Source organism: Anopheles coustani, chromosome 2 (genome assembly GCF_943734705.1).
Source record: "Anopheles coustani chromosome 2, idAnoCousDA_361_x.2, whole genome shotgun sequence".
In the NCBI taxonomy this organism is placed as follows: domain Eukaryota; kingdom Metazoa; phylum Arthropoda; class Insecta; order Diptera; family Culicidae; genus Anopheles; species Anopheles coustani.
Window position 1 is genome coordinate 65,840,419 of NC_071289.1, and position 23,324 is coordinate 65,863,742.

General features: G+C 44.2%; 1 protein-coding gene across 1 annotated transcript in view; it reads right to left on the reverse strand.

Moving 5' to 3' along the window:
• LOC131264856 (cell adhesion molecule Dscam2) overlaps positions 1-23,324 on the reverse strand; it is a 39,960-nt gene that overhangs the window by 12,776 nt on the left and 3,860 nt on the right. The window contains exons 2-9 of the mRNA XM_058267123.1: positions 21,458-21,619; positions 21,213-21,359; positions 19,334-19,451; positions 14,919-15,367; positions 13,517-13,661; positions 5,223-5,374; positions 4,879-5,151; positions 4,357-4,644 (exon numbers count right to left, since the gene is read on the reverse strand). Coding sequence (XP_058123106.1) covers positions 4,357-4,644; positions 4,879-5,151; positions 5,223-5,374; positions 13,517-13,661; positions 14,919-15,367; positions 19,334-19,451; positions 21,213-21,359; positions 21,458-21,619 — 1,734 coding nt within the window. The remainder of the gene's footprint in view (positions 1-4,356; positions 4,645-4,878; positions 5,152-5,222; positions 5,375-13,516; positions 13,662-14,918; positions 15,368-19,333; positions 19,452-21,212; positions 21,360-21,457; positions 21,620-23,324) is intronic.

A 23,324-nucleotide genomic window follows, 5' to 3' on the forward strand; every position in this document is an offset into this window, starting at 1 on the left:
TGGGCTTTTCTTTGACGGAAAAGTACACAGAATAAATACGCTTGCAGTGGCTAGCTCTGGCTGGTGGTTTGTGGGTTGGCTTTTTGCTGTTGTTTTGGTTTGCGGATGCGTACATTTGCGACGTTGACTTGCGAAAACAGTCCCTTCAAGGTGGCACAAAAAAGAACGGAACAAGAACCGACAAACAATCTCATCTGCACAACTAAAACGAAAAAGTTAAAAAATTAAAATTCAAAAAAAGGCATATGCACATTTTGCATGCGTTTATGCTGGTGGATGATGTTGTTGTTGTTGTTGTTGTTGTTTATTCCGTTACAAAACGTAATTACGCAGTTGGGATGCTGTTGTGTCCGGAATTGTTTTCTACTCTGTTTTTTTTTCTTGCCGATTATCTTTTGTTTTGATTACCCAAATTAAACCAACAATGTTCGTAGGCTGAAGTTGGATTAAGTAAAACATTCTTTCTTGTTCTGTTTTTATTGTTTACAGCGACAGCGAAAAGACTTACAAACGTTGCCTTTAACAAAGTATTGTTTGAGCAAAAACTCCGTAGAATTTAAATCTCATTCTACGTTGAGAACAGAAAAAAAATTATGTTGTGGTGTAGAAAATTTGACTAGGAATCACAACTTTTCTTCACCTAGAGGATTCATTTATGTCGCAACGGCGGGAAAAAATTCTCGTGTGGTATAGTTACCTTACTTGCGCCACTTTGTCAAACAAAAAGACTACAATTGGTTACACATAGATTTCAAAACCAAAACCCAAATGGAACTACATTTTCAAAATCGAATGTGGAAAAGAGAAACATGAAAAGAAAAAGAGCGGCGTAAGAGTTGAGAGTATGAAGACCGAAAAGGACAAAGCGAGTTGAATGGTATAACGCTCCAAAACCGGCATTGTACGGGAGATTTTCGGTCAGTTATCAATAAATTAGAGAACTTCAGACAGAACGAGCGACAACAAAAATGAACAAAACAAGAAAACTAGTGGGTTGTGTGTGTGTGGTTCGTGAAAGCTGTGTTCTAAAACTGGTTGAGGATTAGTTTTCGAATGAGTTGAATAATCTGTTGTTGATGAAAATATTCGCCACTGTTATCATACTTTAGATTAAAAGAAGGCAAGAAATATCTGATACAAGTGGAAGTGCGGAGAAATGTGAGGACACTTTCTTAATTCAAACGAGAATGATAATATGACCAAAATGAATTAGGCACGTTTAGAAAAATTACTAAACCTTGTAATAGAGACTAAAAAATAGAAAACAAATATAAGCGTACATAAACATAAGATAATGCGCAGCTTTATTGTTTGTTGTTGATGGTAATGATTTCCATATTGTTTCATTAACATTATGTTCTTTATTACGCTGGTCGTGTTGTTGAATGAAAAGAGATGTTTTCGCATTCATTTATGAAGACATATTTTAAGGCTTCTATTTATATTACCGAACTGCTTATCGCGACCTTTTTCCCCCTAACCAGCCATTGCATGGCATCGATTCCATCCCCGTGCGCCACGTCAAGCCGAACAGCGATGGAAAAGTCAAAGCTAACTAGCATATGGTTTTGCAAACTAATTGGTGTGCATACATTTTGGGAGTGCAGTTGTGAGGCGAAAACACTGGAATACGAAGCTGCACGGGTGTGCTTGCATGATGCACAAGACGATGGAAAAGGCAAATTGAAAAGAAAACGAAACCAATATCACTCAAAAAGAATCGACAAGCGAAGGTACAAGGTAGCGCATCGTTAGTGCAAGATGTCAAAGAATCAAAGGGAGTAATAATAGCGGTGTTGGACGAAACATGTTGCATCGTGAAGCCCGGGCGAAGGAATCTGGTGTAACAGTGAGCCATAACGGGGGTGTGCCTAACAAACGCATACGCAAGGTGTCATCTAATAACAAACGGGGTTTTTTGCGGGGGTTGCGAGTGTGTTAACGGTAGCGTACGTGGGTTTTGGGTTTGCGGAGGCCTTCTGACAAAGTAAAAAACAAATACACACACAACTGTGAACCAACCCAAAAAACAAAAACAAATAGCTCATAAAAGAAAAGCAATACGGTACAGAAAAGTGCTGAAAAGTTTTTGTTCTAGGTCCATAGTTATTGTTTTTGTTGCAACATTATTTCATCTACCCTAATTTGTAGACAATAGATTCATACAAATTTATAGTTGTAATTCTTTTTGTAGATTGCACAAATTGCACTTGAAAAATGGAAAACACATAACATATAAAAACAAAGTGGATCAACACTATGCTATACGATTTTAAAAATATCTCAACTTAATTGGTTGACAAGTATTGCGACAGAAGAAAGTTCCAAGGTGCATACAGCGTGGTGAAAATATTTTCATATTTTGTGTTAGAACACAGCTTTCGTGATGTTAGCGTGTTGGTATGGCGTGAGGAAACAAATCAAAGACTAAAACTAATACCGATAGAAATAATATCATCTCTACAAGACGTACAGCTTCTAGCAAATGATAGATGAAACTTCATGCTGGAATTTAAATCAACATAAGGGGGTTTAAAAGGGGAACACAAGTCTCTTCTAAACCATATATAGAAAAAATAGATTACTTTAAGAAATTTTTTTTTTTAAATTGTTATCCTCAAGTTGGGTTGGGTACAATGACAACAATTATAAGTGTAGGAAAAAATCAACTCTGTTCAGTTCGAGGGTTGTATCAACATTTAAAAAAAGAAAAATTATACAATCAACCTAATTGAGAATAGCTGATATATAAATAAAAGTTAAATGTTTGCTGTAAGATGGAAGGTATAGTTAACCTCGTGGATTGCCTTTACGTAGCGAACTAAACAAACGAACAAAGCAATATTATCGGTGCAGAAAACAATTACCTGGTGATCGGCCGCAAACCCACTGCGTGCTAAAGCAACTGGGAAAGGGACACACAATTGGTGATATTATAGGCGGAATTGCTCACGAAAAATACATTCGATACAAAGGAGAGAAAAATACACGAGTGTGTACGAGTTGCTTTTAAAAACGATAAATTGTACGAGTTGCTTGCTGGCTTCAGGCGGAACTGGTGAGGTGAGGTGTAGTACAGGAAAAAAAGGGACAACAAAGGGAAGGCGCCGAACTACTGCGGGTGTTTATTATTCGATACTTCGAGAATAACCGCCACATTGGGTAGAACAAGGGACACAATAACAAATGTAGAAATTTAGCGGATTTGGCACATTATTTGCGGTTTAGCGGTATTGACTGTGGGACTTTTCTCTAGTGGGGGTTTCTTGTAAATTTTGCTGATAGCAATTGTGCATCGCTTTTTTAATAGAGGCAAACGCAAGAAGGGCGATGGTGTGGCAACATATAATTTCTATCATAAACAACAAACAGCAGCAGTAGTGGATACATTACGTTAGCGGAAGGTTATAAATACGCGTGTATATGTGTTGTGGCATGGTACGTATATCATGGCGCTAGTACATGGCAAGTCTTCGCAGGAGTTTTGATTATTGGTGCAAAACAAGAGAGGCAACAACGATTGGCAGTGTTTTTCTTTTCTGTGGATGTGTTTGGTGGATGGTGCTCGTATGTAGCGTAAGTGCGTGGCAGTCTGCTTATGCGTGTGTGTGTGTGTGTGTGTTGGGGTGGGGGGACAAAACCAAGGTGTGTGAGAACTAGGCGAGAAAGAGTATACTTTACTTTACCTTTTACCTGTAAGGACGCCGTGAACTTCACCTCGGCCGCAGGATTGCTGGCCACGCACGTATAGTCGCCGGAGTGCGCCGCCGAGAGGGAGGGAATGTTAAGGAGGGACGAGTATTGGTCGAGGGTGGACACGTTGGCCCCGAGCAGCGTGGACAGCAGCGGATCGCCGTCCTTCAGCCACTTGAGCGTGAGCGGAGGGTCACCCTTGGACACGCCGCACACCGTGCGCGTCCGCATGCCCTCGGCCAGGCCGTCTTGGAACGCGAACGGCTCAATGTTGGGAGGAACTGCGCATGTGTGTTTGTGTGTGGGTGGGTGTTTGTGTGTGGAGGATTTTTGGAGAGTTTTGGTAGGGTTTTAGGGGTTGGGAATGATGATGTCAAAGATCCGAGAGATGGTTTGGAATGTTTTTGGACAAAGTCGTCCCACCGACACCAACGTTACGCGGTAGTAGTTGCAGTAGTAGTAACGATAGTGGTAGTAGTAGTAGTAGTAGTAGCAGTAGAAGTAGTGATGATAGTAGATTGGAACAACCGAAAACGGGCAAACAGGAGAACCGAAGAGCGAATGGGACGAATGAAAAGGAACAAGAAACAAGAAAGAAAGAAAGAAAGAAAGAAAGAAAGAGAGAACACAGGTGAGTCAGGACCTGGGGCACGATACGGTTACCATTGACCAGCAGCGACTGGTGACCCTCGGTTTCGGCGGCCGTGTTGCGCACCACGCACGAGTAGTTCCCGGTATGGTCCGCCGACAGGTTCTCGATCAGCAGGATGGCGTTGTACTGGTCGACCTGGGTCACTGACATGCGCTGAGTAGGATCGATCGGGCGGCCATCTTTACGCCAGGCGATCGTGAGTGGGATGTCACCCTTGATCACGGAGCAGGTGATCGAGGCGCGATCGCCAACGTTCAGCGACAGGATCGACGAATGAAACGGGTTCAGCTTGGGTGGGACTGCAAGGGGGCAGAGGGGGCGATGCGATTAGTCAGCGTGTTCGAAGGTCGATCGGGTGATCTGACACTCTGAGTGCAACTGTCGACTGCATCTCAACGTAACCTCACTCGATCGACCTTAGAACGTCGCGAGGGAAAACCTCCCGCAACTTGAAGAATTCACCTGTCGAACGTCGCTGGAAAGGGAAAACGAAAACCATCTGTTACCCCAGCAGCTACCCTGACTATACTGACCTATAACCGCCACTTCGCCACTGCGGCGCGCACTATGGCCCTGCTTGTTGCGCGCCCAGCAGGTGTAGACACCGGAGTCGAGCGACTTCTGGACCTCCTTGATCTCGAGCGTACCGTCCGACTGGACCTTCTGGCGCATGTCCTCCGGCAGCTCACGTCCACCACGCTCCCAGTGGATCTCCTCGATCGGGTAGCCCGCGACCGGACACTTGAGGTACAGCGTGTGGCCGGCCACAGCCGTCACCTTCGGTATCAGCCGAATGTACGGTAATCCTGTTTTCGAAAACACCGTTGGGAGTTACTTACGGCGATCGACAACCCCTTTCCGACCCAGCGCTACGTACCGTAAATATTGAGCCGTGCGGAGTGCGATGTCCGGCCGGCACGGTTTTCCGCGGCGCACGAGTACTCGCCACCGTCCTCCACCATCACGTGGCTGATGTTCACGTGGCTGATGACATCGCCGTGCACCGTCACGTACTGGCCAATCATAAACCTACCGTCAAAGGGGAAGCGTGGAGAGAAAATATAGTTTAGAAACATTAGATTCCACACGGACCTTAGAGGGTGGTTCGGAGGGTGTCGTAAAGCTTCTTCAAAGCCGATTAATTCCACGCTTCCTTTGCAGCAATGACAGCAAGACGGAACTCGACTCGCACTTCATAAGGGTAGTTAAACGAGCGTAAGTGCTTGGCCTACGCTATACGATGGTTCTAGTTGTGAAGGTTTAGCACCTTTAGGAAGGTACGGTAGCACCGCAATCGCGAACTAACTTATGTGGCAACTAATTACGAAACGAGAAGACGTCTGACTGGATCCTCCTAGTTCACTACCCATATCCTCCGGTGTCCTCCGGACCTAAATTGGTAAGCCGCAAAGCGATTTGGGAGCTGGTTAGAAGTTAATTTGAAGTCGGGCTTTTTAGTACCGCAAAAGTTCAACACACATACACATCCACACCTCGGGAGTATCGGACCCAAGAGAACCGGAGTTGTGCAGCCCAGGGAATGGCGGTCGAGGACTAGATCTTTGGGGTTAGGGTTTTTCACCGAAGGTCTGGCGGTGGCATCGGTTCGAGAAAGTTATGAAACGTCACCGTACCGTGTCGTACGTGTCGTTCTGCGGTTCTCGTTCGCAAAGTAATGTTTGAGGCCCTCTAAACCGCGCGCTCCCCTCCGGTCGCTCCGCCTCCGTCGACGAAAGGACTCCAACGTTACGACCAAGGATGAAATATTCAATTTTAATCCGCACCCCTTTTATAATTTGATCTTCGGCTGTCAACTGTCGAGCTCTGGCGGGAAGCAAGATGAAGACGCTGTAAAGTTGTGAACTCGAACCATTTCGAATCGAGCGAACGACCGGGGGGTACGGGGGCGTGCTGGATGCATCCGCAACCATGCTGTCCATTGTGTGCGGCTCGTTGAGCGATGAAGTCAAACCGTTCGCTCGACGCCATCGGACCAGCACACCCCACACCGTCCTACCTCGGTTCACGACGAGGCGGCACAAAAGTTCTCCATCTGCCTTGGTGGCCCTAGTGACGCTCGTGACGCCGTTGGGAAGAATTTAAATTAGTTTGCAACTTTCACCAACACCGATTTCATATTTGACTTTATTTCCGTTGCCCGCGTTGGTTCAACCGCAACCCTCTCTTGATGGAAGGTTCGGGAGGAACTGGCTTTTTCGTATCCTTTCAAATTTTTTCTTTTCGTTCAGCTCTATCTTGCTTGCTCCTTGGTACCACGACACGCATCCACTTGACGATGCACTTTTCGTTGGAAAAGATGAAGAAGAAATTGACAACGCCGAGTAACCCTGTTAGGAACCCCGGTGGTTTTTCAGCCAAAGATTGGCCTTTTTCTCTTCAACGAGGGTACAAAAAAGTTTGTCTTACGGAGGCTCCATTCAGCGTTTCGCGCACGTTTCCGTCGACTGCTTTTGGGTCGAAGTAGAACGTCTAGGAAAGTGGACTGACTCACCGACCGAGTGCCGCCTGACTTGGGATCAGTCTACCTTTCCCAGCGAGAAGTCTATGCGCGGAGGATCGCTGATGCTCCAAAGACGAACGGACTGACTGACTGACTGACTGACTGACGGGACTGCTCTTTCTGCCGAGAAAAACTTTAAACGAACGGCTGCATGCGTAGTTGGTGCAAAAGTTTTCCACCCCGCCGGCGGCACATGCAACGCTCTCGATTAAGTTTTCCCCCATGAATTCTATCGCTCATTGTTGGGATTGAAATTTGCCAACAGGCGCGCTTCCGGTGCGGGTCTTTTTTTTTTTTTTTTGTGTTGGCCATACTAAAATCTGCCTGAAGAAACAAAACACCCAACTGAGCATAATTTCTGTTTAAACGGTTTTGACGAGCGAACTCGTTGGCGTGATGATAATGATGTTGATTGTGATAACACTGCCATTAAGCGAGTGTGTCTTTTGCAGTCGGAATAAAAATTAATTAAGTGCCAGTTTTTTTTTTATTGAAAAAGAAGACATTAGGATTCGAAATATTTTCAATGGAATGGCCTTATCGAAATTTAAGAATTTTTGACATAAATTTCAGAGTGTTTTATCGATAGTTTATATCATTTGCTAAGGACCTAGAAGGCAGTTCAAGAGAAAATGTTGGGATTTTTGTAATCATGTGATTTATATGAAAAATAAAATAGATTAAAATCTTTTCTTGAAATGTTAACATTTGTTCAATTTTAAGGAGTTCTCTGTAATAGTCTTGGTGTAGTAATGTTACATATTTGTGTTAAGATCAAAACGCAGTTCCTTATGTTTAAAAAAGGGTGACAATTCTTCACTTTTATCAAGAAAAAAATTCTATTAAAGCAAAGTAAAGAAATTTTCAATTTACACAATACAAAATTCAAAATAAAATTCAGTTGCTAATAGCGTTTCGCGTAGGTGGAAATAATTTTAATCTTTACGTAGGTCATGAAACTTTTGCTTGCTTGAGTATTTCCTGTATCTCTGCCGGAAGCTGTTGGGTGACAATATTTGGTTTATGTTTTCGGGGTTTCCTCAGCATCGTATCAACAATTAATGAAACACTCCAAAGAATATTGCCTGACACAAGCACCAACCCTTCCGAATCCCAACCACCCACCAGTGTGACACCATCTGCACAAGACGAGCACTCGCCGCAAGGGTAACTCTCCCCTCCCTCAAGCCATTTCCGCTACCCCCTACCAACTGCAACTACAAGGCAATGTGTGTCAGATAAAACGGACCGAACATGCCCTCTCGTTCCCGGTCTCGTACACGGTGTCAAACTAAAATGTGTCAAATATTAACATACACGCGCCGGGGGAGCAAAATGCAAGCGGATATGCATCCGGAGCTGCCGTATACATGGATGTATATTTTATAAGTACACACACACACATACACACCCACCCGTAAGTACCGACCCAGTGACATCCGGCGCCCGCCGTCGTGTTTCGGGTTGTTTTTCACACCCGGAAGACATCGTACTTCGCTTGTCTACCACCGTTGGCTTCTTGTCGGGGCACCATTTTGTTTCTTGCACCAGGAAGGCGGTTGAAGATAGGAAAATAAAAACGTTTATCGAAGGAGAAACACGCCCGCGCGTGTGTGAGCGGCCAGTGTTCATAACGGAAAACGAGCGGGCGATGCTATAAACAAGAGCATGGAGGAAACGGAATAGGGCGGGAAAAAAAGAAGGGAACGAAATGGTTCCATGTATTGCCTCCGAGGCCATGTCGGGCACATATCGGGTTGATCGATGGTAAAAAGCTGGGTTTCTTCAGGGACCGAGGGGTGAATGCATACTCGGAGGATCAACCGGGGGTTTCTCTAATGGCACAAACTGCCCGAACTATCAACTAGCATAACGCTGCACGAGCCATCGCGGATAGTTTAGCGCACACTATCACACCGAGGAAGCAAGGCGTTATGACTTATGGGCATCCACAGGGGATGTTACCTTAGGACGGGGCATGCTTTGGAAATTGATTGGATAGTTCTGAGTGGGTAGGCACCGATAAGGGTTGATTTCATACTCTGGATGGCATTACGGTGGATCTACCTTTTTGCGTCTATTTAAATGTTGCGTTTGTGAAGGATTTTTTTTCGAAATACACCAACAGAAATTAAAATTTCATTTTTTTCTGTACCATTTTTAAAGAATATTTTAAGCTAGTTGTACTTAGTAAAAATAAAAGTCGTTTTAAATTTTTGACTACCAATAAATAATATACAACCGAAAAAAGAATTGGAAAGGAGTTGTCCCAAAAATTTGCAAACACAATTAATTTAAAAAAGAATAATAATAATAATAATAATAATATTACATTTGTTTTAAATAATTGATTATCACAAAATAACACACAGCCAGAAAAAGGGCGGTGAGAAAAAATATGCTCAATGATGCTAATGCACGTTCAAATAATGTAAATAACTGCTCGTTTTCATAAGAAACAATTAAAGTTTGCCATGAGACAGTCGTAAGCGACAAGAAGAGCCAATCGCGTTACAACACTGCATGCAGTTTGTGCCTTGTTTTTCTAAAGCAACACAAATTGCGCCCAGGAAAGCTACCGGCCCCCTGGTGGCGGTGGAAATTGGTTGTCTATTTTTATCGCACCGTGTCGCATATAAATTAGGATTAGACCGGACAGGTATACAAAACGGTTCTGCTCATTTGCACAGGGAGCGAAAGGCAAATAGAAAGTAAAAAGCGAACAACCGCAAAAGCTGTTGGCTCGGGGTGGAACGCTTGGGCCAAGTTTATTAAAATATTTACCTAACACCGGCAACACTCTTTGCGATACGGAGGGGAGGAAATTATATCCGAAAAACTCACCCACCCCTCCTCCTCCTCCTCCCGTACAGTTATGAAAAGGGCAGAACGTTTGTGTCAAAATTGCGTGCGAAATGAACTGAGAACACGAACTGTTTCGGTTAGTGAGCAGCGTTTTGGAAAGGGAATTTGTATCCGGTTGGGGCAGGTGGAGTACCGAGACGAGATCCGTTTTGCCTACCAGGAGGTTTTCCGTTCGCACTTTGGCAATCCAGTGCTGGCTCAGGTAATCGGGGAGCGTTTTCATTTCCCTCCAACACAAGCAGCGGCATTGGTCACGGGTAGCGCGCGGTTCGTTGGTTTTTGGGTTGTAATTAAATTATCTCGCTGAAATATTCCGTTACGTATTTCATTCTACGCATCCTGTTGGGTGTCAGCCGGCAGCGGAGTTGAAGCATTCCGAACCCGGTATCGCGCCGTTCACGGCAAGCTGTAAACGGTGCGAGGCGGGTGGGATGTTCTCCAACGGCAAACCGGGTCGTGCGAAGCAAATTGAATTCCGCCGAGGCTAGATTTTAACGATTATGCGATTAAAATTTGCCACGGTAAATTGTCACTCGAAACAGCTTCCCCATTCCCCTGCTCAGTGCTTCTATAAAAAAAGGTCACATGGAGGGATTGGGAGGGAAAAAATATTTGTCGGTGTCAATAATTGGCAAATGGGAAAGGTGTTCTGGGGAGGGAATCTCTGTCTTTACTAAGTAAATTAATTGATGACACACGACGTTAGGTGCAGATCGTTTACGCATGTCGCCAATGTAGGTTAATTGTAAATGGAAAATTAACCTCAAGTTTATTTGAATGAGGAAGTATGCGACTTCCAATAAAATATTACTCGATGGCAGAGATTGTGAATCATAATGCCGAAAAGTTTCGAACTGTGTGAAATTCAGTCTTGATTTTAAATTTGAAAAACATATTCTTTTCGTTTCTCGTATTATGTTACAAAATGCATTTAAAGTCCCTGATATTATACCATTCATATTATTTGTGATCCAAAATCACATTTGTTTTTATTTTGTATTTTTGAATTTTACATATTTTATTTTCAAAAGTTCTCTGATATGATTGACAAAGACAAGCTCACGTTAAAAAACTGAATTACCTGGGACTTCAGAAAGGTTGTAAGGTGTCTGAATCAAATAGCAAACTAGAAAGTATTGTCGAATACTGTTGAGTATGTACTGTTTTTTTTCCATTCAGTCTTTTTCATAATCTGATCATTTTGGGTAAGAGGCATCCTTACAAGTCCTTTTTCGGGCTGCGGTTTATGCGTAGTTTTAAAGAATTTTTCGAACTTAAATCGCTCACAACGATAATTAACCTGGTGCTTCATTAAACCGTTCGAGATTAGACAGGGCCACGGAAGCCCATCAATCAATCATTCGATCAAATGGCCATCACCCTTCTCGAACCGGGGATTAAAGGCATACTGTTGGTCTATGGGTCGCTTTTAAAGCACCCTGTTTTAAGTTTTTTTTTCTCTTTTTGCGATCCATAACCCGCAAAATTTTTTCAACGAAGTTTGAGTACATGGTTTGGTTTTTTGCTACATAGCACCGACATGACACGAGCAAAACTCTCCAACGTCAACCTCAAGCGTTGTGCTATCGATCAATATGAAGCCTCCGAACCGAATGGTGGTGGATTTCGAGCGGGTTTTCCCGGGCATCGACGGTTGAGTGGAAAGCCTGACCCTTCCCCGAACGAGCGTTTACTGTGGTCACGTCCACACGGACATCGGTGCGGACCATCGGAAAGTCATTAATTTAAGATTCGCTCCGTCCGGCAGCCCAACTCCGTTACTTGCCAATCCCACGGTAAGTGAAAGGAAGCGAAAAAGGACAGACAGACGAGAGCATATCCTGCGCCTCTTGGCCCACAAAACACTGACAGCGAAACTTCAATAAGCGAAGCACGCAGAGCGAACCTCGAGATGGAGCGGCGCTTGAACAGAAACTTATTAATCACAATAGTGTCCAGTTCGCTTTTCCGGGGCTCCGGGACGGTTCCGCTTACTGGAAGCTTGCGGGCAAGCTATGTCCGTTACCGGGATAGTGGATCCACTTTTCTTCGTTGGCATCGTTAACGGCAGCCGAAGATTGATTTCCATACGAACTAATAAATTTTATTTGATTTAGAATCCGCCCGTGGAAGCCAAACGCGGGCGGATGGAACGGATGGAACGGAGATTCAAACGGGGCAATCTTCTTTTTTCACGCTCCAAACGATAACGAATGAGGTGTTTATTTGTGAGAAAATGATTGAGCTTCTGTTTGATTTTCAGCATGGTTTTGGGAGCAACGGAACGGTTTGTGTGTCGATCCCGGAAGCGAAATGTCAAAATATGATCTAACATGATGGATCGGATTTGAGTGTCCTTTTCTTTTATTTTTCGTGTTTTCATGTTGCGTTACGAATAGAAAACTCGTGAAGTCATGTTTATAAATGGGCGATTAGAAATTGAATGTTATAATGAAGCTGATTTTTTTTTAAATTAAAATTGACATTAAAGCCTGCGTACGAACACGCACCCAGAGGGTACCTAATGTACGAGAAGAAATTATAACGGTGATTACATAAACTCCCCCCCAGATCGGTTGTGGTTGGCTTCAGGTAGGGAATATCTTGCCCCCGGCCAGCAGCGCGGGGATGGAAAATCGGATCAACTTTGGCTTCAAAACGCACCGAACGCGCAGATCCCCGGATACAAGATGCCGTTAAATGACGTTGGCCGGATGTTGGCGGAGGCAAGAAGGAAATTATAAAAAATGATGCTCTAGTAAAACCCATCATTCCCTGTGCCGTTACGGGTCGCATCCGTTGGTGTGTGTGTGTGTGTGTGTGTGTGTGTGTGTGTGTGTGTATGTGCGCGGCTGCCGGTGACGGCAAAGGTCCCCACAGTCGGTGGTCGATGCGGTGCCAGCACGCTGGACCGGTACGCAGTGCGCTACCGTGGTTTGGTGCGGGGTGAAAACCGGGAAAGTGGGTCGATTGAAGGTTGGTGGAAAAAAAGTGGAATCCCATCCCAGCCACTCAAACGCCCCGTCAATGTCTGCTACAGCAAACATGAAGATAAACGAGATTATTCAAATATGGCCACGGGAAAATGAGAAAATGAGAAATAGAAATAGATCGCACCGAACCGAGTATTTGTACATGTATGTGTGTAGTTGTGTGCATGTTTCTATGGTGCTGGGTTGCTGGAAAAAAACCCAGTCTATTTCACCGATGCCATGTGGTGAAAATGGTGGGAACGAAATAATTCTATACTCCAAACTAAATATCCCGATGGAGCTGTTCTGCTTAAGGAACGATAAATCGAGAATTTTTTTTTAGTAAAAGTCGGGTAGTTTTTTTCACCTCACTACCAATCTTTAGTCAATTTCAATTTATATTTTGAATAGAGCAACAAGATTCCCTTTCAAGGATTAATGTTGAAAATGTTTTCGTCACACACAGTTTTCGCTATAAGTTAAATGGAGATAAAATATTATCGTTTTGAAACCAAAAAGTTTTTGTAAATATTTTCGTTTGATTGATTTTTGGCTTTGATAGAATTATGCAGCACCACATGTTTTATTAATTACAACTTAACGTAGAAGCGTAGTGGAATTTTAAATGCTTCTCCAACAAATGAACCATTCAACGAGTAGTGTTTGGTTGAGTAACTCTTATCTAATAATTTTTAGGCCCCTCATCAAATCCCACGATATTGATTTCATAAATAAAATCTTTAGAAGGTTGAACGATACAAAAGAAGAATTTCAGAACAAGTCCAGATTTAATGCATTCTAACTATATCTTACCTCCCATTCGTTGGCAGTGGAAATCCATCCAGTGTCCAGGAAATCTGGGGCGTCGGATTTCCCTGGGCGGAACACTTGAGCGAAACGGCCGGGCCGGGCTGCAGTGTTTGTTCGATGAAGCTGTACACCAGCGACGGGGGCGCATCTAGGGAGGGAGATGAGTCGAGAAGACCAACGGTCGGTGAAAGGGCAATAATTATCATAAATAACTTGGTCGACTTTCGCTAGCGCACGGCTCATCCAAGCGAGACACGATTTGGAAGGTTCGGCCGAAAAGGAAAACCTTCCGAGGGTATAAAAACGGGAAATAAAAGCATAGAAAACACACAGTACGATTCCTACGGTTGTCATTTTGTGGTTTCCATGCCGGCAACACTGCGGTGGAATGTCGGTGCGGCGCGCGGGTGGAAAATAATTTGCGGTCGAGCAAACGCGCCTCCAACATCCTGCGACCGGAAATTACCGGTCAAAGGATTCTTGGTCCGTCGGTTTGTTTATTTTACGCTGCCCACTTTTTCTTCATCTCCTCACGATCGGGCGTGCCGGCGAATGTACTAAATCTTTTAAAACATCAAGCCCACGCGACTGGTGACCCTTTTTTTTAATGGAAGGAGAAGGTGTTGACAAATCCCTTCTCAGTTTGTGCCGAAAAATTACCGTCATTAAAAAAACAAACAGGCGCGACAAAAGAAAAATAAAAGAACAGGGAAAACGTAAAACCGAAAAAGCAACCGCTTTTGGAGCTGGGGACGCAAAGCAAACGAACAACCGGGCGCTCTGAGGGTTTTGGGTTTGAAAATTATGCTTTATATTTTTATCCACCAAAAACCAGCAACCGAAAATTGCCACGAATGTTTTTTTTCTTCTTCTCGATTTTGGTTAAGTCGTCTTTGCTTAACCATTTCGGTTGCAAATTATTAATTCCACGAATGCCCACGCTGGTGGGGGATTTTAATTTTCTCAAACATCCGACCAAATAGGTGTCGGCGTTTTGTGGAAACATTTGGAGGAAAATCGTTTGTTGTAGAATCATGGACTGCAATAGATGCCGACGAGAGACGTTAAAAAAGAGCCCATTAACTGTTTTAGGATAATCATAAAAGCAATACGAAGGTGTAAATTATGAAAATGGAGGTCAAAGATTTTCATCGCACTGAAGAAACGGCCCGCGGCGCTTTCGTTTTTGAGCTTTTTCAAGATCCTTTCTAAATCTTCTCGGAAGGTTGCTCGGTGCTACCGTTTTTCTTCGCCCCAAGGGAGTCGATTCAGCTAATGCAAAATCTGATTAGCTTTCTAATAACCGAAGGCCCCCGCAAAAGGTTGACCGAGGCCATAATCGAGCTCGTGAAACCCGCAGGGGCTCAAAAATCTCATCCCAAGCTAATGAGCTTTCGCTACGTACCTCCCAGCTGCAGTTCGGCGGACGCCTGGAACGAGTCGCCCTCCTGGCGCCTTACCACGCACTGGTACATGCCCTTGTCCTCGCGCGTCACGCCCGTCACCTGAAGCGTGTCGCCCACGCGGCCCGAGCTGGGCAGCTGGCGGCCATCCTTGAACCAGACGATGTGCTGCGGCCCGGCCGCCATCCCATTGGCCGTGACGAGACACCGGAACTCGGCCGTGCCGCCCATGTGGACGCTCAGCACGTTCGGCGAAATCTCGACGTGGATCGGCGTGGACACGGTCAGGCGCAGGTCGGCGCTCGCCTCGCCACCCGCGTTCGACGCCGAACACTTGTAGACCCCGCCGTCCTCGCCGGTCACGGCCTCGATCGCCAGCACTGGCCCGAGCAGTCGTATCCGGGGCCCGGAGGAGACGGGGATCGGCTCCGGACCGTTGTGCGTGTACCATCTGTTGAGGCGATTTGAAACGAAAACACAATTTAAACCGGTGTTAAAATTATCAAGAAAAGATAAGAAAGATTTGCTGGTATAATCTGCCTTAGATATTTGGTTTACAACTTTGTCTTTAATCATTAAAATAGTTAGCATATAATAAAGTAGCCATTAGGAACCAAATCGAAAAAGTTTGTAGATTAAAAAGTTCAAACTATTCGACAATGTAAAACAATCACAATCAAAATGTAAAAATATCAGAGAAAAATGAAAAAGTATAAACATTATTTCTATAGTACACATTAATACATAAACTTGATTGATTAATAAGAAATTTGTAGAGCAATAAAGGTCAACCGATCGTATGTTAAATAAAATGACGTTGAATGTGTGTCGATCAAGATGTGCGGTAAGGCTGGGATGAGATGGAAAAGAGAAACTATCAAAAAACAACGAATAGAACAAGTTGTTTCTTCCTCCAACTTCAAAGCCTACTATGGTGAAAACTTTTCCAGTCCGGCTCGATTACAACCGATCGTGCAGTCGATTTCACAGCTTGTCGTCCCGCAGTCAATCGAATGTTGAAAATTAATTTCCGTCCGATTGAGCACCGCAAACATTCGCTGGGACGTGGGGACGAACAATGGCGCAGGAGGTGGGGTAGGATTGGGAGGAAAGGAATCAGAGTAAGACAACTGGCTAAAAAACACCGCGCTGGAACAAAAGTCGGATATCCTCGATTCGTTTACGCTCGGAAATAGGTACTAGAAAGTTTGAGCATCCGATGAAAGGGAACGCTGTGCTAGAGAGAGAGCGAGAGTGAGAGTAGGACCTTCGTTTTTTCTTGTTTTTTTCCTGGTTTCCACTTCCGGAACGCGCTGGATAACACGAGCTAGGAAGCTTAAAACTTGAATTTGGCAAGTTTGTGGTGGACGGTTTGGTTTTTTGTTACCAAAACCGATGGAACTCGTAAGACGTGTAGCCGGTAAGCCGCGAACGATGGACGAGCAAAAAGATCTCGATTTCATTTTCGATAAGTACTTTTCGATTGATTCCGATCGTTTTGAGGAAGTAAGTTTTGTTTGTAATGGTTTAGTTTTCAATTTGCTTGCTTGCTTGCTAAGTTTGTCGATTCACTTTTCTGACAACCTCGGGAGGTTACGTTCGAAAGGTGAAGGGTAAAATAAATGTTGCTGAATTTTTGAATGGCATTTTCCATCAGCACCCATCAGCACCAAAAACACGGGCTTCTGCTAATAACGTTTAATGTGCTCTCATAGAAGGGCCGAACTTATATTTTGCATTTCCATTTGCCGAGCGCCCAGCGGAACCGAACTCACTCTACACAAAGTCTGCGCAATAAATAAAACAATATTTAACGATTCTCGTAAAATTTAGCGCAACGCCAAAGTTTTTCCTGAGCTTTGTGGACCACGATTGGTGTTTTTTTTTGTTATTTCGTGTTATTTTTCCTTTGCCGTTGTGCTGCCGAAGCGCTTAAGCCGATAAACTTTAAGGCCCGAAACAAAACCGTGCCATTTACGATTTGCGGAAAATGAGCCGAAACTTTTCCCATTTCCGTCACGCAATCACGGAGGGAATTCAGCCAGTTTTAGTCGGCGGCACCAAGCGGGGGCGGGCGGACGAGCTCGACCTCGACGAAGGATGAAAGGAAGCGATGCCTTATTCCGGCAGCCGTAATTAGCAATCATTTACGAACGGGCGGAAATGAATATAATTGCAGTGGAGGATGCTGGCATTTGGGAGGGGGTTTGCTGCATAGGGGAGGGGTTATAGGTGCTAGGAGGAGCTTTCTTTGAGTCGTGTGCTTTGTGCAATCAAGGGTTAAGCACTAAGCTGATGAACTTGAGCCCAAGGTGATTAGAGAAAAGCGCCCGACCGGCCTGGATTGTAGCTAACCCCTTAGCGTCATTGGGTGAAGTTGGTCATGGGTTGAAAAAAGCAAAAACAGACCGGAATATCTGGTAATTGATGGGCAAAAGAGAGGCAAGCAATAGTGAAGCGAAACGAAGTAATGACAATACTGAATCAAATCCGCTGAAGCGAACGTTAATGAACGAGGGCTCCATCCATCAGCGCGTCGTGTTTTCAGCTCCCGAAAGGAAGTAACTCTCCTCGGACCGGTCGCCATTTGCAACTTTGTAGCATGAAATGTAGTTCACAAAGGCCAATATGAATGACGCAACGGAAAAGGGAAAAAGGATTGAAATCAACCATCCACTCGGGTGGGCCGTCAGGAGGTCACACTGACCTAAACCACCACCCGACGCAACACCTCCTGGCGGATGCGGAAGCAGGAAGGACGAGCGACAGAGTGTACCGTCTGGTGTCGACAGATGGATAATTGCTCGGAAAATATGGACGGCTTATGGGATGGGCTTCCAGCTCCCAGCGGCCGTACATTGTATTGGGGCGGCCGGCAAGTGCCAGGAGTGCTGTCACACTTTGGCCGATCACTTGCACCAACTCAAATTGACGTTTGATGATGATGATGTTTTGCTTTCCGTCTGACCTACGCCCGAGCCCGGGCTGATGGACAATTTGATCCATTCCAGAGGACCGGGGGACCGGAGCGAGCGGGCGCAAAATGAATGCACCAAATGGAAAACAACACACTCGGAAAAACACTCTAACGTAACGAAACGAGGGAAATTAGTGGCGAACAAGGGCGCAAAAGTGGGTTTGCCAATGGAAGAAGAACAAAAAAAAGGAAACGATACTGAAATGGAAATTGCCAAATCCAATTAATCATGATGATGCTGGATAGCAGACGTTGTCATTCGTTTTAAATTATCCCAAGTGGGCGACACGAACCAGGACACGCACAGCAAAGACAGGCCAAAGGCGTGGAAGGTTGTGATCTACTATGTTACATCGACGAACCGAATAGTGTCATTAAAGTGTAGGTCCGAAGCAAGAAACTCTAAAATTTAATTTTAGTTTTTGTTTTTATTTAACACTCGCAAGGGATAGTTAGTTTTAACCAGTAAACTTTTAACTTTATTAAAATAAAAATGTATGTACAATTTGTAAAGACATTTTTATTCAAAATATTTTTACCATAAAATCGAATCAAATTTTCATTCATCGTTTTCCATCGGCCCGTAGTAGAATCGGGCCTGTCTCGACTTAATTTGCAATGGAAATCAGTGCGGCATTTTCTCAGACGCTGTACTGAATTAATTTGGCCCCGTCGTTGTCAACCGAACGGGGCGAAAAAGCAAAGCAGGACGCTCGAAGGGTGGAACGGATGGGCTGCCGGCTGCGACGGAAGGTAACGGTTGGGTGAGCCGATCTGTAGGGCGTGCATGCGAACCGAAGCCGCCAGCCACGGATGTCTTATCAGGGCGAGAAGAAAATGTATGCGAATCTATTATTTTTTGTCCCACCATGCACAATGTGATAATCTAGGGAAATTGATGGAAAACATCGATTGGTGGCAAATATTCACGGATTTGTGCGGCGTTGGTTGGTTTTTTTTTTATGTGAGTTTGTGTGTGGTCTTTCGCCATTCGTCTAATCCATGAAATGTTTCCGAAAAGGATGGCGGAGTGTTTTAACATTGCCTCTAATGGTTGTCGAATAATCGAATGAATGGAAATTAATACAATAATCGTCTTTCTGGCAGTAAATGTGACGCGAAGGAACCTTCTGGGTTGAATTGAAAATAGGAATGGAAAGGAATTCAAAGCTTTTAAAAACATACACCAATTTGCTTTTCAAAATCGATTACCGTCACTTTGAGTTATATGAAAGCAGGCAAAGGAAACCGAAATGAAATTTTTAATGAATAATGAAATTCAATCGGTTACAAATTGAGGTAACAGTATTAAATTATGTTTGATGAGCTAAGTTTAAATAAAAATATATAATACTAAAAACCTACAATGATTTCAGATATTCGATGATGGTGAAGAGAACTAAGAAAAGCCACAAAAGCTACGGAAAAAAGGAAACTTACCGATACTCCGGCGAGGGACAGCCTTGGGCGACGCACAGCAGCACGGCACCTTCGTCCTGCGAGACGGACACGTGTGACGTATGTTCGACGACACTTGGCGAAACTATTCCTCGTTGCTCTGTGGTTGGAAAAGAGGAGGAAAAGAAAAAGAAAAGAACAAAGAACAGCTACAGGTCATTTGTGGCCAACATCAAATGAAGCATAAAGTCTCCCCGAGATAGAGAGAGAGGGGGGAGCACCGTTTAACGCCCTAACGGCGTTCATTAAGTACTTGTGGAGAAAGCACGGTGCGGCGATGTAAGAAAGGATTTTTTGAAGAACTGAACGCAACTTAAGTCATTAAATGCGGTAGTGTGTAATTACTTTGATAATTATGTTTCCACTTGAGACTTTGCTTGGTCGAGCGTGTTTTATTGTAAGCACAAAACAGTACGAGGGATATTAGTGGTTTGATACAAACTTACATACTGCTATTGGAACAAATGCAGAAAAGTAATCGAGAAAAGAATAAAATTGCTAATTTGTCTTCCCACTTCTGCTGAATTCCGTGTAGTAATATTTTTCAACGATCATGTCACTAAGCGTTTCAATTTGTAGTCTTTTATTCTTAGCTAAAAGTGCTGACAAAAAAGAAAATGCCACCCATCTTCCGCACGTTATCCTTTGCCTATCAAACCCTGATGCCGTTACGTTGAAGATTTAATCCCATTGTTATGATGAAGCGTGAAATAAATGTTATGCTGTAAGCTTTTCGACCCTATGACGCTCGCAGAACGGTAGTTGCTGGGTGGGTAGCAAGAAAAAGGTAATGTCCGTTAGCATCAAAGGCTCATGTGAAAGAAACGGGGAGAAAAAATAGACGAACACAAAACACAGCGCCCCCGGAACGGTGCAATTGCACGAAGCGTCCAGCATTTTGTTTCATTTCCCATTTGGCCCGGCATCTATCCCATTAGAGCTTGGCACTCACGAGAAGTTGCACACGTTCGGGTTCCAACCGACCGACGCTTACGCAAGCTGACATAAGCTGATTTTGGAGCATGGGCTAGTGAAGAGTTGAAAAAAAAACATAGAACTGCCAACTACTGGAAAGGAATCGTCTCCGCGAACGAAACGGAAACGGATCTTTCTCGTCGAAAGTGTCATGCTGTCCGTTAGTCCAGCGGCCCGTACCAGTAGCGCTTCACTTGGAGCGCTTTCCTTTGCCTTTCAGCGAAGTGAAAACTACCGGCCAGTAGTTCCCGGTTCGTCTTCTGTCCGGTGGTAGTTTTTCAGACGACGTGGAAACTTATGACAGCAGTCTCGCTTGGAGCGCCCCAAATGGGATCTTTTCCTGACCGGTGGGTGAAAAAAGTGGCAAAAGAACAGTGGAAAAGAGAGCAAAAAAACATTCTAAAAACACAGTCGAGAGATGGTGGCGTTTCAAGAGTTCGATGGAAGTTTTCCCCCGACACGTTACACTTCAGGCGAACGATGTTCTACTTAAACTATCCGATAAACGGTCGCCCATCCAGACGGTTATCTTCGAACGGGGAGTCAAAAGGGACGAATCTTAGGTGCGTTTGTTTGGGAAGGTAGGCAGGGAGCACCCTGCTTACTTTGTGTGTGTGCCGCAATGGTGTTGGAGTTTTATTTGCTCGAACAAATCACAGTAAATGCAGCTGAAGTGGTTGTGCACTCCGATGGAGTGTGGTTCCTGCGAATTGACGTATGCAGCTTGTACCCGACGTCCCGTGTGACAGTTAAGGAAATGGTGCCATTTTTTAGCAACGCTGATGTACTATCGCTTACGAGCAAACCACATCTGCGACATGGCAAAGGCAAAGGGGGAGTCTTCCACGTAGATGGTTACAGCAGGGAATTTCCCTCCGATACTTACCGTTCATGCGAATCTTGGCCGAATTGCTCGTGACGACTTGCCTCGTGAGCTTGTGCATCGTCCGACACCGATAGGAAGGATACCGATCATTATACTCTAGATTGTGTATCAGCAACTCGCCAGTCGGCAGCAGGTGGTACTTGCCATCTACAAGTGGAAAAGGTAGAACAAGTAGAAACGGACGCATCATTGCCATACATCTTCGAGGATTGCCATAGGGGAATATTTTCGCGCGCGTTGCTTACCTCCCTGCAGCGATGGGTAAATGTAAAATGCCGGCTCCTGCACCCAGGACACGACCCGTACTAACTCCTTAACAAAATTAGGCACTACGCAACGCAGGATCGCGGTGCAGCCGCGGGAAGCTGCCAGCACTTCAACATCAACTTTGTATGCTTGAGCAACCACTGAAATAAACAAAAATATATGGGATTAGTTTTTCGTCGATATTTTACAACAGAATAGTAAAATTAATATTGCTCCAAACCACCAGGTTGTATGTGGTTAAACTACAATAAGGAACAAATGGATAAAGAACCATCCCTGAGCTGGAAGTATGTACAGATAAATTTCATATGTCACTGCGATGGCATACATTTGGACGCATGCAATATTTTATGGCAGAGTATTCCGACTGCTTATGGCAAAATCATCTATTTAGGTTGTGCTTCTATTACTATTTTTGAAACGATTGGGTTTTATTGGTCTGAACATGTCTATGTATGTCGTACACTTGCAGTCAAATTTATTTTATTTCACAGTTATGTTCTACGTGGTACAAACAAATGGCTTTTTGGAAACCTTTCCAAGGGGGCTTGCTATATATGCGATAATTCTGACATATTATCAAGGATAAAGATCCAATTCGAATATCATTGGATACACATATCATCGTGACCCTTTTCTACCTTTCTATCGCCATACTAGAAGTTCCCTACAAACAGGCAGGACTATCGGTCACATCCGAAATAACATTAATGAGCACGAATGTTTCATCCCTCGATGACTTGTTTCGTTTTATTGCTGATCCTTCGTGCCGAAACACACAAAAAGCGTTTATGAGTCCACAAAGAAGAATTGTACCGACGCCGTTAAAGAATGGAGCTGGGATGCCTGTGGAAACCAATCGACCATTTCCTAGCTTCGGGCCAAAAAGTCATAGACCATGTTTTCCATCCTTGCCTTTCGATAGCTCCAACACGCTTTGCCGTTGTCATAAAAAGTAAATAATTTTCTCCCCGGCTGTCTCCTTTCCTGTGACGAGTTTGCTCGCAGCGAAGACTGTGGGAAACATTTGCCAGCGGTTTATAAACCCTCCTCCGGAGAGGTCGCGCGAGAAAAGAAAACCCCCTCCCCCCCCCCCCCTTTTCTACTGTGTACCTGCGATCCCCCCTTGAGGGTGTGCGCATCCGCCAGGGGATCTCGTTTGCGAACCCAATCACATTTCGAAAAATAAAACGGATCCTTATTATTTCGTTACATTCGTCATAATCAATGTAACACCTGATATGTTGGGATGTACCCGGCCACGGGGAGGACAGTTGCTAGGGAGGTCTATTTTTCCGTCCCATTTGTCCCCCGCCCCAGGCGGGTTGATTGGGTTTGTTAGGCTTGCGTTACTCGTGTCCTTTCGATTACATGGCTAATGTAAGGGAGAAAACCTCTTTATCCGGCAAAACGGCGATAGTCTGCCGTAAGGCAGGTTCTTATCGGAATCCTTTTTTCCCTTTTGGGGAAGCTTTCCCATTTGGATGCGCACGTTTCTGTGCTGTCAATAAAAACTTTTCAAATGGCCACGTTGCAAATGTTGATACCTTTAGTTTAGATTGCCGATTCCGTAGGAATAGCAAAGTCACTACCAAAACCAAAGATTTCTTTTTGTATAAACTTTCAGATAAGAGAGTTTTGCTTAATCGACTTTTTTAGCATTTGCCTTGAATGTATTACTGTGCAGGCAGAACATTTTCGTTTCCTTGCGAAAACAAAATTCTTTCCATCCACCTTATTCAAACCATATTTTTTTGTTTTTATCCACAATTGTTATTATCCTGTAGCGAACAGGCTTTTCTTTTGAATGTGAATCACTTTGGAATTACTCGGCAGGTGAAAGAG